At 56.7% G+C, this 18160-nt stretch overlaps 2 protein-coding genes across 2 annotated transcripts; both read right to left on the reverse strand.

Annotated features, from left to right (window-relative positions):
* Positions 1-2044: 2044 nt before the first annotated feature.
* Positions 2045-10209, reverse strand: LOC132224740 (erythroid transcription factor-like). The gene is made up of 8 exons (XM_059679841.1): positions 10201-10209; positions 9540-9774; positions 9259-9437; positions 8618-8743; positions 3805-4039; positions 3524-3702; positions 2883-3008; positions 2045-2413 (listed from the first exon to the last, which is right to left on the reverse strand). Exons 1-8 carry the CDS (start codon positions 10207-10209, stop codon positions 2045-2047), a joined length of 1458 nt encoding a protein of 485 aa, XP_059535824.1.
* Positions 10210-13514: 3305 nt separating this feature from the next.
* On the reverse strand, positions 13515-15944 carry LOC132224741 (erythroid transcription factor-like). The gene is made up of 5 exons (XM_059679842.1): positions 15936-15944; positions 15275-15509; positions 14994-15172; positions 14353-14478; positions 13515-13883 (listed from the first exon to the last, which is right to left on the reverse strand). The coding sequence occupies exons 1-5, from the start codon at positions 15942-15944 to the stop codon at positions 13515-13517; spliced, it is 918 nt and encodes a 305-aa protein (XP_059535825.1).
* Positions 15945-18160: the final 2216 nt, after the last annotated feature.

Genomic DNA, 18160 nt, shown 5'->3' on the forward strand with positions numbered 1-18160 from the left:
TAAGATGAGCAAAGTGGTTGTCAAATGCTACCTGGAAGGGAGGGCTGCAGTGCAGTGTGAGGAGGACAGAGCTGTCCCGTCCAAGGTCCAGGCAGGATTCCTATAGAGATGGAGTCCCATGAAGAGGGTCAGGCCAGGCATTTCTATAAGGGTGGGTGGGGCAGGCTCAGTCCTGCCACCAGGGAAGGCGGAGGTTCCTGTGCTGTGGTGGCAGGACAGGGTGCCTCCTGTAGAAGGTGCGGACCGGTGATCCTGCTCAGGGTCAGGATGGGGTTCCTGTTGATTAGAGAAATGGTTCCCTTAGAGCTCCAGTATCAGAGAGGCTCCTGAACCAGGCTAGGGCTGCCGTTTTGATAGGAGTTGGGGATCTGGGGCTCCTGAACACGGCGGGTCCAGGGGACTGTCTAGCACAGGTTCTGCAAGAGGTTTCTGTTCAAGACGAGGACAGGGGCTCCCACAGGATGAGGAGGCTGGGGTTCTGTGGAGCGGCCAGGGAAGTTCTGGACAATCCCTGTCATGAGCAGGGACTACTGTGGTTCCTCAGTGGGCCAGTGTGCTGACGAGCTGAAGGGATGCTGTTCTGTTGATGCTCAACCACTGAGCCACACCAGCCGGACTAGAGTATTTTTTCAGGTGTTCATGAAGGAAAGCACCTGAGCCTTCTGCTGTTGTTGACCACCGTGAGCACTCAGGAAAGGGTGCTGCTTGTGGTTAGGAGCCTCTGGGCAGTGTGGGGCTAAGTCACGGAGCCTAGCTCAGCCCTGTGCCACCAGCTGTGTGGCCTTGGGAGAGACGCTTAACCTGTCTGGGTTAGGATGTCACCTGACTCCGTGCATGCTCCAGTGTGAGGGTTTGTTCCATGGAAGAACACATCCCAGGTGAGTGGGTGCATTGGGGAGGGAATTGGCACTGTGGGGAGCTCACCACCTATGGGGTCTAAATATCCCCCCCTAGAGATTATTTTGTCCTCCTAATCTCCCCCCTCCTTCTCTACCATTTCCCACAGGGCTGCAGGCCGAGCTGGGCTGAGAGAGATCAGAGATGAGTGACAGGAGGGCCCATGGACAACCCCACGGTCCCAGACCGGCCTCTGCGCTTCTTGCTGGCTGTCTTTCCAGCCCCAAACTTGGCCTCCCGTTCCTGTCCTGAACATGTCTTCTGTCCCCTGGAGGTGGGTCCCTAACTTACAGACTGAAATTGTGTATATTGATACCTCCACAAACAAGTGTACAGAGCTGCTCACGCTGTCAGCCACTCAGAGACACTGTGACAGGGCACAGGATATGCGATACGCTCACATACACACGCTTACACACAAGTATGCAGACCCACAAAGACCTCCTGGCACGCAGTACCTCAGGTCACACTGCTAGGTCTCCACATTCCGTCCTACACAGCCCTTGGTGAGCATGCCAGAAATGTTTATTGAGCAAATGCTGTGCCTGGTACACACGCTGTCACACCGTCTCAGAACCACCCTGCATGGTGCACAATCACATGAGCACAGCCTCGCACGTTGCCTCAGCACACCCCGTTACACACATACCCCCACGTCCTCTCAGACAGTCACTGGTGCCCCGTTTCTCACAGTTGTCTGGTGTCATGCACACCATCTCTCAGAACCTCACCCCCATGGTCACCACCTCACAGAGCAGTCAGCCACTACACAGTCTCTGCCCATGACGTGTGCATGTGCACGCCATATCATACACCCTGGTTGCTGTCACACGCGATTTCACACACTAGTACACTCTTATACTTGCACATCATAACCCACTATCATGAAGGGTGACACGTGCTGTCTCACACGGCCTCACGCCATCACCAGAGAGCCACAGGCACCGTTGCACACCCCACCTACCACGGCTCTTTATTCAGTCCCACTCAGACTCACACCTCCAACTTCAGGACTCTGATGATTTATTTTACAAATCGTCGATGGTCCAGACCAAGAGCTGTGGGGGGCCCAGAGGTTGGGTTGTAGAAACTTCTGGCTCCACGCGGAGAGGAACCCTACCCCTGCTCTGAGTCATGCTCTGTGTCCTCATGGGCTGAGTGGCGCCTCCACAGTGCTGGTGGTGGCGGGAGGCATGGGGCCTGTGGGGAAGGCGCCTCTGGGTGAACCCAACAGGGGCCCGGGGGAAGGCATGAGGTGGCTGACAGGCCCTGACAGCACCTCGGGGCCCGGGCCTTGGTAGAGATGGGCAGTATCAGGTGGGCCCAATCTCCAGCCTGAGGCCACTTCCCCACAATTCCCACCATCGCTGCCCCCAGCCACCACCATGAAGCCACCAGCCGGAGCATCAGCGGGTCCTGTGCCTCCCAGGCTCGACACTGGCTTCTTTTCTTTCTGTGATGGCCTGGGTTTTCTAGACTTTATACCACCCTTCTGCACGGTCCGTGGTCGGTTCACCTGATGAAAGAGAGGCCATGAGTGTTCCCCAACCTCAGACTTTTGCCTCTGTGTCTCCACCAGGGACACCCTTTCCACCCCACTCCTTAACAGTGGGGAACTGGGTCAAGGACTAGGGGAGCAGGCCCCAGCGGTGGCACAGATAATGCCCTAAGGAGTCATGAGCTTGTGAGGCCCTAAGCAATGGAAAGGCTGAGGGAGCCTCTAGCCATAGGATTAGCTGATGGCTGGAGGGGAGGGGGAAGGAAATGAGAAATGGAGGAGAGAGAAGGGAGCAGGAGGGAAAAGACAGGGCAGGGAGGAGATGAAGGTGTAGAGAAGAGAAGGGTGATAGGGAAGGAGGAGGGAGCAGAATAACAGGGAGAAGAGAGAAAGGGAGATAGGAAGAATACAGGAAAGGAAAAGGAGAAGGAAGGCCAGGTTAGTGGGATGGGGGTGCAGGGGGCAGGCTCCAAGAGGCAGGGCACACCTGGTGTCGCTTGTAATAAATGCCGCAGGCATTGCACACGGGGTCTCTATTAGCATTCAGCCGCCACACTGCCGTGATGGTCGTCTGGCAGTTGGTGCACTGGGCACCTGCACGCTTGCTGACCTTCTGGGGGCAGCAAGAAAATGAGGGTCAGTGCACTGGTGGGTGGAGGACCCAGGAGGTGAGGGTCAGGGTGCAGGCATGGCTTCCTGGACAAGGCATAGACCGAGGGTGCTCTGAGGGGCGAGGACATGGCCTCCTGTCCCGGGGCTTTCCAGATGGCGTGGGGTGCTTCATCAGTGGTTCTCAGCGTTGGCGGACATTGGACTGCCTTGGGGAGTCGAAAACAATCCTGATGCCCAGGCAGCGCCCCAGACCAAGTAAATCAACCCATCTCGGGAGGGCCCCACGGTGATCCCAGTGTGTAGCCAAGGATGAAAAGTGCAGTGCAGGGAGTGGACGGCGTGCCTGCTTGCAGCCCGAGGGTGGGCTGAGGGTAGACACTCCTGTACAGAGCTGGGTCCCTGAGTGGATGGGGCAGGGAGGGGGGATGTGGGTTCTCATAGAGTGTGAGGGCAGAGATCCCTGCCCGGAGTGAGAACAGAGTACCTGGGTGAGGGGAGGCCGGCCTGGGCTCTTACCGGGCGCCTTTGGGGCTTGTGCTGCCTAGTCATCGTCTGACCACCGGCATTGCACAGGTAGCACTGTGGAGCGGCTTTCGCTCTGCCGGACTTTCGCCCTGCCGGACTGTCGCTGTGCCTGGTACACAGGCTATCACACCGTCTCAGAACCACCCTGCATGGCGCACAATCCCAGGCCTCTGGTGAGGTGGACAGGGGGCAAGAGGGACCAGGCTCAGCCCAACTTTGCCTTGGACCCCATCCCCCTCCTCAACCTCCCTGTCCCTTTGGGGGAGCCTCACCACAGGTGGACAGGGGCAGGGTTCCTTGGAGGTTGGGGGAGGAATAGACGGCTGGATTGGGGGGGCTTCTGGTTAGAGGAAAGAAGCTCCTAGGAAAGTCGGGGGGCCCGTAGGCACTGCTGGGGACAGGGATGGAGGAAGGCTCTGCAGGCCCCAGCATCAACAGGTCCGGACTCAGTCGCTGTGCGCTGATGTTCTCGAGGAAGGTGCCTCTTGCATAGGAATCTTCTGAGGCCTGGGGAGGGGTGTACTCCCAGGTGGGGCTCACAGATGCGGGAGGGTGGAGCCCAGTGCGTCCATAGGCCCAGCTGGTGTATGGTGAGCCTCCTGGGGTCCGCTCCAGACAGCAGAGGCATGCGTTAACCTCGAAGACTGTTTGGGGTGTGGGTGGGTATGGGAAGGAAGAAAGAAGGGAACAGAAGGTCTGAAGCCATCCTGCTTTCAAGATGCGGTGATTCCCAACAGCCCCACGTGGTGGCCAACCTTCCCACCTTCCCTTAGGTTGCCAGAGCAGCTGCTGGCCATTGGGTGACTCCTGGGTCTGAGTCCCACTGGTCACTCTGGCAGCTGCAGTCACCAGCAGCCTTTTCCCAATGGGCTTTTAGCATAACTTTGTGGAGCCCCATGGGCCACTCAACTAGGCTCACCCCCACCTACTTACCGTATTCATTCCCAATGATGCAGTCTGGGGATGTACGTTCCCAGGTCTGCACATACACAGGGAACGTGATCCACACAGCCTCGGGAAGGCTTCTGGCCATTTCTAAGATGGCCGCTTTGTGGGGTTCTACCCTGGCTAAGGGTCTCCATGGATACCCCAGCAACATGGAACCCTGCCAGAAGAGCCAGTGCAGCAGCTGCCTGCATATGCTCCAACTGGGGCTGGGGATCAAACCTAAACCCAGGTGCATGCCCTTGTCTGGGAATCAAACCCGAGACCCTTCAGTGCACAAGCCCATGCTCCAACCACTGAGAACAGCAGCCAGTGCTCATCAGAGGGCCCATGAGAGGTTCCTATGGGCCAGGCCTGGAAGTTGCGTATGTCACTGTGCTCACGCCATTGATCAGAACTGTCACATGTCCACCTGTCATTGCAAGGGAGGCTGGGAAAGTGAGTGAGTCAGGAAGAAAGGGGAACAGGGTTGAAAAGCCTATAGCAGTGCCTGCTACAGGATTCTGTAGACTCCCCAGAGCTACGCTGTTTCATGTGGTGGCCACTAGCCACAGTCAAGACAGTGGCTCCTGTACAAGGGGAGGGCAAGGCTTCCAGACCAAGGCTGCCAGAGAGAGTCACATCAGGGCTTCCTATACAGGGTCAGGAGGGTGTTTCCAGAGGGCAAGTTTAGAGGTTCCTATGAACGATCAGGTCAGAGATTCCCGAAACGGGTCAAGTTACGGATTTCTGTTGGAAGTCAGGGATAGGTTTCTGCAGAATCCAGCACTGTTATAGGCAGGGCTTCCTGTAGAGGGTCAGAGCCATGGAGCCGGCACAGGGTTAGATCAGCAAGCCCTGCACAGTGTCTGGGCAGGAGGTCCTGTGCCAGGTGAGGCTGTCGGTGCCTATATAGGATGAGGTCTGGACTTAAAGCAGGGGGTCAGGACAGGTGCCTCCCACAGATTCAGGAAAGGTTTTCCCTGTAAGTTCAAGATTGAAGTGCACATTGAGAGTTGGATCACAGGTTCCGGTGGACTCTGTGGGGTAGGGTGTGAGGTAGGGATTGTTGTGCAGAGTGACGCCAGGGGTCATTGTCAACAATGCAAGCAAGGCTCCTGAACTCAATCGGGGTTCCCAAGGAGTTTACAGATGGGGATTTCTTTGTTTAAAATATATTTTTAAAGATTTCAGAGAGGAAGGGAGAGGGATAGAAACATCAATGGTAAGAGAGAATTTCTGCAGACAGAGTCAGGGAGGTGGTTTCAGAACTAGATTTTAAGATGAGCAAAGTGGTTGTCAAATGCTACCTGGAAGGGAGGGCTGCAGTGCAGTGTGAGGAGGACAGAGCTGTCCCGTCCAAGGTCCAGGCAGGATTCCTATAGAGATGGAGTCCCATGAAGAGGGTCAGGCCAGGCATTTCTATAAGGGTGGGTGGGGCAGGCTCAGTCCTGCCACCAGGGAAGGCGGAGGTTCCTGTGCTGTGGTGGCAGGACAGGGTGCCTCCTGTAGAAGGTGCGGACCGGTGATCCTGCTCAGGGTCAGGATGGGGTTCCTGTTGATTAGAGAAATGGTTCCCTTAGAGCTCCAGTATCAGAGAGGCTCCTGAACCAGGCTAGGGCTGCCGTTTTGATAGGAGTTGGGGATCTGGGGCTCCTGAACACGGCGGGTCCAGGGGACTGTCTAGCACAGGTTCTGCAAGAGGTTTCTGTTCAAGACGAGGACAGGGGCTCCCACAGGATGAGGAGGCTGGGGTTCTGTGGAGCGGCCAGGGAAGTTCTGGACAATCCCTGTCATGAGCAGGGACTACTGTGGTTCCTCAGTGGGCCAGTGTGCTGACGAGCTGAAGGGATGCTGTTCTGTTGATGCTCAACCACTGAGCCACACCAGCCGGACTAGAGTATTTTTTCAGGTGTTCATGAAGGAAAGCACCTGAGCCTTCTGCTGTTGTTGACCACCGTGAGCACTCAGGAAAGGGTGCTGCTTGTGGTTAGGAGCCTCTGGGCAGTGTGGGGCTAAGTCACGGAGCCTAGCTCAGCCCTGTGCCACCAGCTGTGTGGCCTTGGGAGAGACGCTTAACCTGTCTGGGTTAGGATGTCACCTGACTCCGTGCATGCTCCAGTGTGAGGGTTTGTTCCATGGAAGAACACATCCCAGGTGAGTGGGTGCATTGGGGAGGGAATTGGCACTGTGGGGAGCTCACCACCTATGGGGTCTAAATATCCCCCCCTAGAGATTATTTTGTCCTCCTAATCTCCCCCCTCCTTCTCTACCATTTCCCACAGGGCTGCAGGCCGAGCTGGGCTGAGAGAGATCAGAGATGAGTGACAGGAGGGCCCATGGACAACCCCACGGTCCCAGACCGGCCTCTGCGCTTCTTGCTGGCTGTCTTTCCAGCCCCAAACTTGGCCTCCCGTTCCTGTCCTGAACATGTCTTCTGTCCCCTGGAGGTGGGTCCCTAACTTACAGACTGAAATTGTGTATATTGATACCTCCACAAACAAGTGTACAGAGCTGCTCACGCTGTCAGCCACTCAGAGACACTGTGACAGGGCACAGGATATGCGATACGCTCACATACACACGCTTACACACAAGTATGCAGACCCACAAAGACCTCCTGGCACGCAGTACCTCAGGTCACACTGCTAGGTCTCCACATTCCGTCCTACACAGCCCTTGGTGAGCATGCCAGAAATGTTTATTGAGCAAATGCTGTGCCTGGTACACACGCTGTCACACCGTCTCAGAACCACCCTGCATGGTGCACAATCACATGAGCACAGCCTCGCACGTTGCCTCAGCACACCCCGTTACACACATACCCCCACGTCCTCTCAGACAGTCACTGGTGCCCCGTTTCTCACAGTTGTCTGGTGTCATGCACACCATCTCTCAGAACCTCACCCCCATGGTCACCACCTCACAGAGCAGTCAGCCACTACACAGTCTCTGCCCATGACGTGTGCATGTGCACGCCATATCATACACCCTGGTTGCTGTCACACGCGATTTCACATACTAGTACACTCTTATACTTGCACATCATAACCCACTATCATGAAGGGTGACACGTGCTGTCTCACACGGCCTCACGCCATCACCAGAGAGCCACAGGCACCGTTGCACACCCCACCTACCACGGCTCTTTATTCAGTCCCACTCAGACTCACACCTCCAACTTCAGGACTCTGATGATTTATTTTACAAATCGTCGATGGTCCAGACCAAGAGCTGTGGGGGGCCCAGAGGTTGGGTTGTAGAAACTTCTGGCTCCACGCGGAGAGGAACCCTACCCCTGCTCTGAGTCATGCTCTGTGTCCTCATGGGCTGAGTGGCGCCTCCACAGTGCTGGTGGTGGCGGGAGGCATGGGGCCTGTGGGGAAGGCGCCTCTGGGTGAACCCAACAGGGGCCCGGGGGAAGGCATGAGGTGGCTGACAGGCCCTGACAGCACCTCGGGGCCCGGGCCTTGGTAGAGATGGGCAGTATCAGGTGGGCCCAATCTCCAGCCTGAGGCCACTTCCCCACAATTCCCACCATCGCTGCCCCCAGCCACCACCATGAAGCCACCAGCCGGAGCATCAGCGGGTCCTGTGCCTCCCAGGCTCGACACTGGCTTCTTTTCTTTCTGTGATGGCCTGGGTTTTCTAGACTTTATACCACCCTTCTGCACGGTCCGTGGTCGGTTCACCTGATGAAAGAGAGGCCATGAGTGTTCCCCAACCTCAGACTTTTGCCTCTGTGTCTCCACCAGGGACACCCTTTCCACCCCACTCCTTAACAGTGGGGAACTGGGTCAAGGACTAGGGGAGCAGGCCCCAGCGGTGGCACAGATAATGCCCTAAGGAGTCATGAGCTTGTGAGGCCCTAAGCAATGGAAAGGCTGAGGGAGCCTCTAGCCATAGGATTAGCTGATGGCTGGAGGGGAGGGGGAAGGAAATGAGAAATGGAGGAGAGAGAAGGGAGCAGGAGGGAAAAGACAGGGCAGGGAGGAGATGAAGGTGTAGAGAAGAGAAGGGTGATAGGGAAGGAGGAGGGAGCAGAATAACAGGGAGAAGAGAGAAAGGGAGATAGGAAGAATACAGGAAAGGAAAAGGAGAAGGAAGGCCAGGTTAGTGGGATGGGGGTGCAGGGGGCAGGCTCCAAGAGGCAGGGCACACCTGGTGTCGCTTGTAATAAATGCCGCAGGCATTGCACACGGGGTCTCTATTAGCATTCAGCCGCCACACTGCCGTGATGGTTGTCTGGCAGTTGGTGCACTGGGCACCTGCACGCTTGCTGACCTTCTGGGGGCAGCAAGAAAATGAGGGTCAGTGCACTGGTGGGTGGAGGACCCAGGAGGTGAGGGTCAGGGTGCAGGCAGGGCTTCCTGGACAAGGCATAGACCGAGGGTGCTCTGAGGGGCGAGGACATGGCCTCCTGTCCCGGGGCTTTCCAGATGGCGTGGGGTGCTTCATCAGTGGTTCTCAGCGTTGGCGGACATTGGACTGCCTTGGGGAGTCGAAAACAATCCTGATGCCCAGGCAGCGCCCCAGACCAAGTAAATCAACCCATCTCGGGAGGGCCCCACGGTGATCCCAGTGTGTAGCCAAGGATGAAAAGTGCAGTGCAGGGAGTGGACGGCGTGCCTGCTTGCAGCCCGAGGGTGGGCTGAGGGTAGACACTCCTGTACAGAGCTGGGTCCCTGAGTGGATGGGGCAGGGAGGGGGGATGTGGGTTCTCATAGAGTGTGAGGGCAGAGATCCCTGCCCGGAGTGAGAACAGAGTACCTGGGTGAGGGGAGGCCGGCCTGGGCTCTTACCGGGCGCCTTTGGGGCTTGTGCTGCCTAGTCATCGTCTGACCACCGGCATTGCACAGGTAGCACTGTGGAGCGGCTTTCGCTCTGCCGGACTTTCGCCCTGCCGGACTGTCGCTGTGCCTGGTACACAGGCTATCACACCGTCTCAGAACCACCCTGCATGGCGCACAATCCCAGGCCTCTGGTGAGGTGGACAGGGGGCAAGAGGGACCAGGCTCAGCCCAACTTTGCCTTGGACCCCATCCCCCTCCTCAACCTCCCTGTCCCTTTGGGGGAGCCTCACCACAGGTGGACAGGGGCAGGGTTCCTTGGAGGTTGGGGGAGGAATAGACGGCTGGATTGGGGGGGCTTCTGGTTAGAGGAAAGAAGCTCCTAGGAAAGTCGGGGGGCCCGTAGGCACTGCTGGGGACAGGGATGGAGGAAGGCTCTGCAGGCCCCAGCATCAACAGGTCCGGACTCAGTCGCTGTGCGCTGATGTTCTCGAGGAAGGTGCCTCTTGCATAGGAATCTTCTGAGGCCTGGGGAGGGGTGTACTCCCAGGTGGGGCTCACAGATGCGGGAGGGTGGAGCCCAGTGCGTCCATAGGCCCAGCTGGTGTATGGTGAGCCTCCTGGGGTCCGCTCCAGACAGCAGAGGCATGCGTTAACCTCGAAGACTGTTTGGGGTGTGGGTGGGTATGGGAAGGAAGAAAGAAGGGAACAGAAGGTCTGAAGCCATCCTGCTTTCAAGATGCGGTGATTCCCAACAGCCCCACGTGGTGGCCAACCTTCCCACCTTCCCTTAGGTTGCCAGAGCAGCTGCTGGCCATTGGGTGACTCCTGGGTCTGAGTCCCACTGGTCACTCTGGCAGCTGCAGTCACCAGCAGCCTTTTCCCAATGGGCTTTTAGCATAACTTTGTGGAGCCCCATGGGCCACTCAACTAGGCTCACCCCCACCTACTTACCGTATTCATTCCCAATGATGCAGTCTGGGGATGTACGTTCCCAGGTCTGCACATACACAGGGAACGTGATCCACACAGCCTCGGGAAGGCTTCTGGCCATTTCTAAGATGGCCGCTTTGTGGGGTTCTACCCTGGCTAAGGGTCTCCATGGATACCCCAGCAACATGGAACCCTGCCAGAAGAGCCAGTGCAGCAGCTGCCTGCATATGCTCCAACTGGGGCTGGGGATCAAACCTAAACCCAGGTGCATGCCCTTGTCTGGGAATCAAACCCGAGACCCTTCAGTGCACAAGCCCATGCTCCAACCACTGAGAACAGCAGCCAGTGCTCATCAGAGGGCCCATGAGAGGTTCCTATGGGCCAGGCCTGGAAGTTGCGTATGTCACTGTGCTCACGCCATTGATCAGAACTGTCACATGTCCACCTGTCATTGCAAGGGAGGCTGGGAAAGTGAGTGAGTCAGGAAGAAAGGGGAACAGGGTTGAAAAGCCTATAGCAGTGCCTGCTACAGGATTCTGTAGACTCCCCAGAGCTACGCTGTTTCATGTGGTGGCCACTAGCCACAGTCAAGACAGTGGCTCCTGTACAAGGGGAGGGCAAGGCTTCCAGACCAAGGCTGCCAGAGAGAGTCACATCAGGGCTTCCTATACAGGGTCAGGAGGGTGTTTCCAGAGGGCAAGTTTAGAGGTTCCTATGAACGATCAGGTCAGAGATTCCCGAAACGGGTCAAGTTACGGATTTCTGTTGGAAGTCAGGGATAGGTTTCTGCAGAATCCAGCACTGTTATAGGCAGGGCTTCCTGTAGAGGGTCAGAGCCATGGAGCCGGCACAGGGTTAGATCAGCAAGCCCTGCACAGTGTCTGGGCAGGAGGTCCTGTGCCAGGTGAGGCTGTCGGTGCCTATATAGGATGAGGTCTGGACTTAAAGCAGGGGGTCAGGACAGGTGCCTCCCACAGATTCAGGAAAGGTTTTCCCTGTAAGTTCAAGATTGAAGTGCACATTGAGAGTTGGATCACAGGTTCCGGTGGACTCTGTGGGGTAGGGTGTGAGGTAGGGATTGTTGTGCAGAGTGACGCCAGGGGTCATTGTCAACAATGCAAGCAAGGCTCCTGAACTCAATCGGGGTTCCCAAGGAGTTTACAGATGGGGATTTCTTTGTTTAAAATATATTTTTAAAGATTTCAGAGAGGAAGGGAGAGGGATAGAAACATCAATGGTAAGAGAGAATTTCTGCAGACAGAGTCAGGGAGGTGGTTTCAGAACTAGATTTTAAGATGAGCAAAGTGGTTGTCAAATGCTACCTGGAAGGGAGGGCTGCAGTGCAGTGTGAGGAGGACAGAGCTGTCCCGTCCAAGGTCCAGGCAGGATTCCTATAGAGATGGAGTCCCATGAAGAGGGTCAGGCCAGGCATTTCTATAAGGGTGGGTGGGGCAGGCTCAGTCCTGCCACCAGGGAAGGCGGAGGTTCCTGTGCTGTGGTGGCAGGACAGGGTGCCTCCTGTAGAAGGTGCGGACCGGTGATCCTGCTCAGGGTCAGGATGGGGTTCCTGTTGATTAGAGAAATGGTTCCCTTAGAGCTCCAGTATCAGAGAGGCTCCTGAACCAGGCTAGGGCTGCCGTTTTGATAGGAGTTGGGGATCTGGGGCTCCTGAACACGGCGGGTCCAGGGGACTGTCTAGCACAGGTTCTGCAAGAGGTTTCTGTTCAAGACGAGGACAGGGGCTCCCACAGGATGAGGAGGCTGGGGTTCTGTGGAGCGGCCAGGGAAGTTCTGGACAATCCCTGTCATGAGCAGGGACTACTGTGGTTCCTCAGTGGGCCAGTGTGCTGACGAGCTGAAGGGATGCTGTTCTGTTGATGCTCAACCACTGAGCCACACCAGCCGGACTAGAGTATTTTTTCAGGTGTTCATGAAGGAAAGCACCTGAGCCTTCTGCTGTTGTTGACCACCGTGAGCACTCAGGAAAGGGTGCTGCTTGTGGTTAGGAGCCTCTGGGCAGTGTGGGGCTAAGTCACGGAGCCTAGCTCAGCCCTGTGCCACCAGCTGTGTGGCCTTGGGAGAGACGCTTAACCTGTCTGGGTTAGGATGTCACCTGACTCCGTGCATGCTCCAGTGTGAGGGTTTGTTCCATGGAAGAACACATCCCAGGTGAGTGGGTGCATTGGGGAGGGAATTGGCACTGTGGGGAGCTCACCACCTATGGGGTCTAAATATCCCCCCCTAGAGATTATTTTGTCCTCCTAATCTCCCCCCTCCTTCTCTACCATTTCCCACAGGGCTGCAGGCCGAGCTGGGCTGAGAGAGATCAGAGATGAGTGACAGGAGGGCCCATGGACAACCCCACTGTCCCAGACCGGCCTCTGCGCTTCTTGCTGGCTGTCTTTCCAGCCCCAAACTTGGCCTCCCGTTCCTGTCCTGAACATGTCTTCTGTCCCCTGGAGGTGGGTCCCTAACTTACAGACTGAAATTGTGTATATTGATACCTCCACAAACAAGTGTACAGAGCTGCTCACGCTGTCAGCCACTCAGAGACACTGTGACAGGGCACAGGATATGCGATACGCTCACATACACACGCTTGCACACAAGTATGCAGACCCACAAAGACCTCCTGGCACGCAGTACCTCAGGTCACACTGCTAGGTCTCCACATTCCGTCCTACACAGCCCTTGGTGAGCATGCCAGAAATGTTTATTGAGCAAATGCTGTGCCTGGTACACACGCTGTCACACCGTCTCAGAACCACCCTGCATGGTGCACAATCACATGAGCACAGCCTCGCACGTTGCCTCAGCACACCCCGTTACACACATACCCCCACGTCCTCTCAGACAGTCACTGGTGCCCCGTTTCTCACAGTTGTCTGGTGTCATGCACACCATCTCTCAGAACCTCACCCCCATGGTCACCACCTCACAGAGCAGTCAGCCACTACACAGTCTCTGCCCATGACGTGTGCATGTGCACGCCATATCATACACCCTGGTTGCTGTCACACGCGATTTCACATACTAGTACACTCTTATACTTGCACATCATAACCCACTATCATGAAGGGTGACACGTGCTGTCTCACACGGCCTCACGCCATCACCAGAGAGCCACAGGCACCGTTGCACACCCCACCTACCACGGCTCTTTATTCAGTCCCACTCAGACTCACACCTCCAACTTCAGGACTCTGATGATTTATTTTACAAATCGTCGATGGTCCAGACCAAGAGCTGTGGGGGGCCCAGAGGTTGGGTTGTAGAAACTTCTGGCTCCACGCGGAGAGGAACCCTACCCCTGCTCTGAGTCATGCTCTGTGTCCTCATGGGCTGAGTGGCGCCTCCACAGTGCTGGTGGTGGCGGGAGGCATGGGGCCTGTGGGGAAGGCGCCTCTGGGTGAACCCAACAGGGGCCCGGGGGAAGGCATGAGGTGGCTGACAGGCCCTGACAGCACCTCGGGGCCCGGGCCTTGGTAGAGATGGGCAGTATCAGGTGGGCCCAATCTCCAGCCTGAGGCCACTTCCCCACAATTCCCACCATCGCTGCCCCCAGCCACCACCATGAAGCCACCAGCCGGAGCATCAGCGGGTCCTGTGCCTCCCAGGCTCGACACTGGCTTCTTTTCTTCCTGTGATGGCCTGGGTTTTCTAGACTTTATACCACCCTTCTGCACGGTCCGTGGTCGGTTCACCTGATGAAAGAGAGGCCATGAGTGTTCCCCAACCTCAGACTTTTGCCTCTGTGTCTCCACCAGGGACACCCTTTCCACCCCACTCCTTAACAGTGGGGAACTGGGTCAAGGACTAGGGGAGCAGGCCCCAGCGGTGGCACAGATAATGCCCTAAGGAGTCATGAGCTTGTGAGGCCCTAAGCAATGGAAAGGCTGAGGGAGCCTCTAGCCATAGGATTAGCTGATGGCTGGAGGGGAGGGGGAAGGAAATGAGAAATGGAGGAGAGAGAAGGGAGCAGGAGGGAAAAGACAGGGCAGGGAGGAGATGAAGGTGTAGAGAAGAGAAGGGTGATAGGGAAGGAGGAGGGAGCAGAATAACAGGGAGAAGAGAGAAAGGGAGATAGGAAGAATACAGGAAAGGAAAAGGAGAAGGAAGGCCAGGTTAGTGGGATGGGGGTGCAGGGGGCAGGCTCCAAGAGGCAGGGCACACCTGGTGTCGCTTGTAATAAATGCCGCAGGCATTGCACACGGGGTCTCTATTAGCATTCAGCCGCCACACTGCCGTGATGGTCGTCTGGCAGTTGGTGCACTGGGCACCTGCACGCTTGCTGACCTTCTGGGGGCAGCAAGAAAATGAGGGTCAGTGCACTGGTGGGTGGAGGACCCAGGAGGTGAGGGTCAGGGTGCAGGCAGGGCTTCCTGGACAAGGCATAGACCGAGGGTGCTCTGAGGGGCGAGGACATGGCCTCCTGTCCCGGGGCTTTCCAGATGGCGTGGGGTGCTTCATCAGTGGTTCTCAGCGTTGGCGGACATTGGACTGCCTTGGGGAGTCGAAAACAATCCTGATGCCCAGGCAGCGCCCCAGACCAAGTAAATCAACCCATCTCGGGAGGGCCCCACGGTGATCCCAGTGTGTAGCCAAGGATGAAAAGTGCAGTGCAGGGAGTGGACGGCGTGCCTGCTTGCAGCCCGAGGGTGGGCTGAGGGTAGACACTCCTGTACAGAGCTGGGTCCCTGAGTGGATGGGGCAGGGAGGGGGGATGTGGGTTCTCATAGAGTGTGAGGGCAGAGATCCCTGCCCGGAGTGAGAACAGAGTACCTGGGTGAGGGGAGGCCGGCCTGGGCTCTTACCGGGCGCCTTTGGGGCTTGTGCTGCCTAGTCATCGTCTGACCACCGGCATTGCACAGGTAGCACTGTGGAGCGGCTTTCGCTCTGCCGGACTTTCGCCCTGCCGGACTGTCGCTGTGCCTGGTACACAGGCTATCACACCGTCTCAGAACCACCCTGCATGGCGCACAATCCCAGGCCTCTGGTGAGGTGGACAGGGGGCAAGAGGGACCAGGCTCAGCCCAACTTTGCCTTGGACCCCATCCCCCTCCTCAACCTCCCTGTCCCTTTGGGGGAGCCTCACCACAGGTGGACAGGGGCAGGGTTCCTTGGAGGTTGGGGGAGGAATAGACGGCTGGATTGGGGGGGCTTCTGGTTAGAGGAAAGAAGCTCCTAGGAAAGTCGGGGGGCCCGTAGGCACTGCTGGGGACAGGGATGGAGGAAGGCTCTGCAGGCCCCAGCATCAACAGGTCCGGACTCAGTCGCTGTGCGCTGATGTTCTCGAGGAAGGTGCCTCTTGCATAGGAATCTTCTGAGGCCTGGGGAGGGGTGTACTCCCAGGTGGGGCTCACAGATGCGGGAGGGTGGAGCCCAGTGCGTCCATAGGCCCAGCTGGTGTATGGTGAGCCTCCTGGGGTCCGCTCCAGACAGCAGAGGCATGCGTTAACCTCGAAGACTGTTTGGGGTGTGGGTGGGTATGGGAAGGAAGAAAGAAGGGAACAGAAGGTCTGAAGCCACCCTGCTTTCAAGATGCGGTGATTCCCAACAGCCCCACGTGGTGGCCAACCTTCCCACCTTCCCTTAGGTTGCCAGAGCAGCTGCTGGCCATTGGGTGACTCCTGGGTCTGAGTCCCACTGGTCACTCTGGCAGCTGCAGTCACCAGCAGCCTTTTCCCAATGGGCTTTTAGCATAACTTTGTGGAGCCCCATGGGCCACTCAACTAGGCTCACCCCCACCTACTTACCGTATTCATTCCCAATGATGCTGTCTGGGGATGTACGTTCCCAGGTCTGCACATACACAGGGAACGTGATCCACACAGCCTCGGGAAGGCTTCTGGCCATTTCTAAGATGGCCGCTTTGTGGGGTTCTACCCTGGCTAAGGGTCTCCATGGATACCCCAGCAACATGGAACCCTGCCAGAAGAGCCAGTGCAGCAGCTGCCTGCATATGCTCCAACTGGGGCTGGGGATCAAACCTAAACCCAGGTGCATGCCCTTGTCTGGGAATCAAACCCGAGACCCTTCAGTGCACAAGCCCATGCTCCAACCACTGAGAACAGCAGCCAGTGCTCATCAGAGGGCCCATGAGAGGTTCCTATGGGCCAGGCCTGGAAGTTGCGTATGTCACTGTGCTCACGCCATTGATCAGAACTGTCACATGTCCACCTGTCATTGCAAGGGAGGCTGGGAAAGTGAGTGAGTCAGGAAGAAAGGGGAACAGGGTTGAAAAGCCTATAGCAGTGCCTGCTACAGGATTCTGTAGACTCCCCAGAGCTACGCTGTTTCATGTGGTGGCCACTAGCCACAGTCAAGACAGTGGCTCCTGTACAAGGGGAGGGCAAGGCTTCCAGACCAAGGCTGCCAGAGAGAGTCACATCAGGGCTTCCTATACAGGGTCAGGAGGGTGTTTCCAGAGGGCAAGTTTAGAGGTTCCTATGAACGATCAGGTCAGAGATTCCCGAAACGGGTCAAGTTACGGATTTCTGTTGGAAGTCAGGGATAGGTTTCTGCAGAATCCAGCACTGTTATAGGCAGGGCTTCCTGTAGAGGGTCAGAGCCATGGAGCCGGCACAGGGTTAGATCAGCAAGCCCTGCACAGTGTCTGGGCAGGAGGTCCTGTGCCAGGTGAGGCTGTCGGTGCCTATATAGGATGAGGTCTGGACTTAAAGCAGGGGGTCAGGACAGGTGCCTCCCACAGATTCAGGAAAGGTTTTCCCTGTAAGTTCAAGATTGAAGTGCACATTGAGAGTTGGATCACAGGTTCCGGTGGACTCTGTGGGGTAGGGTGTGAGGTAGGGATTGTTGTGCAGAGTGACGCCAGGGGTCATTGTCAACAATGCAAGCAAGGCTCCTGAACTCAATCGGGGTTCCCAAGGAGTTTACAGATGGGGATTTCTTTGTTTAAAATATATTTTTAAAGATTTCAGAGAGGAAGGGAGAGGGATAGAAACATCAATGGTAAGAGAGAATTTCTGCAGACAGAGTCAGGGAGGTGGTTTCAGAACTAGATTTTAAGATGAGCAAAGTGGTTGTCAAATGCTACCTGGAAGGGAGGGCTGCAGTGCAGTGTGAGGAGGACAGAGCTGTCCCGTCCAAGGTCCAGGCAGGATTCCTATAGAGATGGAGTCCCATGAAGAGGGTCAGGCCAGGCATTTCTATAAGGGTGGGTGGGGCAGGCTCAGTCCTGCCACCAGGGAAGGCGGAGGTTCCTGTGCTGTGGTGGCAGGACAGGGTGCCTCCTGTAGAAGGTGCGGACCGGTGATCCTGCTCAGGGTCAGGATGGGGTTCCTGTTGATTAGAGAAATGGTTCCCTTAGAGCTCCAGTATCAGAGAGGCTCCTGAACCAGGCTAGGGCTGCCGTTTTGATAGGAGTTGGGGATCCGGGGCTCCTGAACACGGCGGGTCCAGGGGCCTGTCCAGCACAGGTTCTGCAAGAGGTTTCTGTTCAAGACGAGGACAGGGGCTCCCACAGGATGAGGAGGCTTGGGTTCTGTGGAGCGGCCAGGGAAGTTCTGGACAATCCCTGTCATGAGCAGGGACTACTGTGGTTCCTCAGTGGGCCAGTGTGCTGACGAGCTGAAGGGATGCTGTTCTGTTGATGCTCAACCACTGAGCCACACCAGCCGGACTAGAGTATTTTTTCAGGTGTTCATGAAGGAAAGCACCTGAGCCTTCTGCTGTTGTTGACCACCGTGAGCACTCAGGAAAGGGTGCTGCTTGTGGTTAGGAGCCTCTGGGCAGTGTGGGGCTAAGTCACGGAGCCTAGCTCAGCCCTGTGCCACCAGCTGTGTGGCCTTGGGAGAGACGCTTAACCTGTCTGGGTTAGGATGTCACCTGACTCCGTGCATGCTCCAGTGTGAGGGTTTGTTCCATGGAAGAACACATCCCAGGTGAGTGGGTGCATTGGGGAGGGAATTGGCACTGTGGGGAGCTCACCACCTGTGGGGTCTAAATATCCCCCCCTAGA

Source organism: Myotis daubentonii, chromosome X, assembly GCF_963259705.1.
Source record: "Myotis daubentonii chromosome X, mMyoDau2.1, whole genome shotgun sequence".
Taxonomy (NCBI): domain Eukaryota; kingdom Metazoa; phylum Chordata; class Mammalia; order Chiroptera; family Vespertilionidae; genus Myotis; species Myotis daubentonii.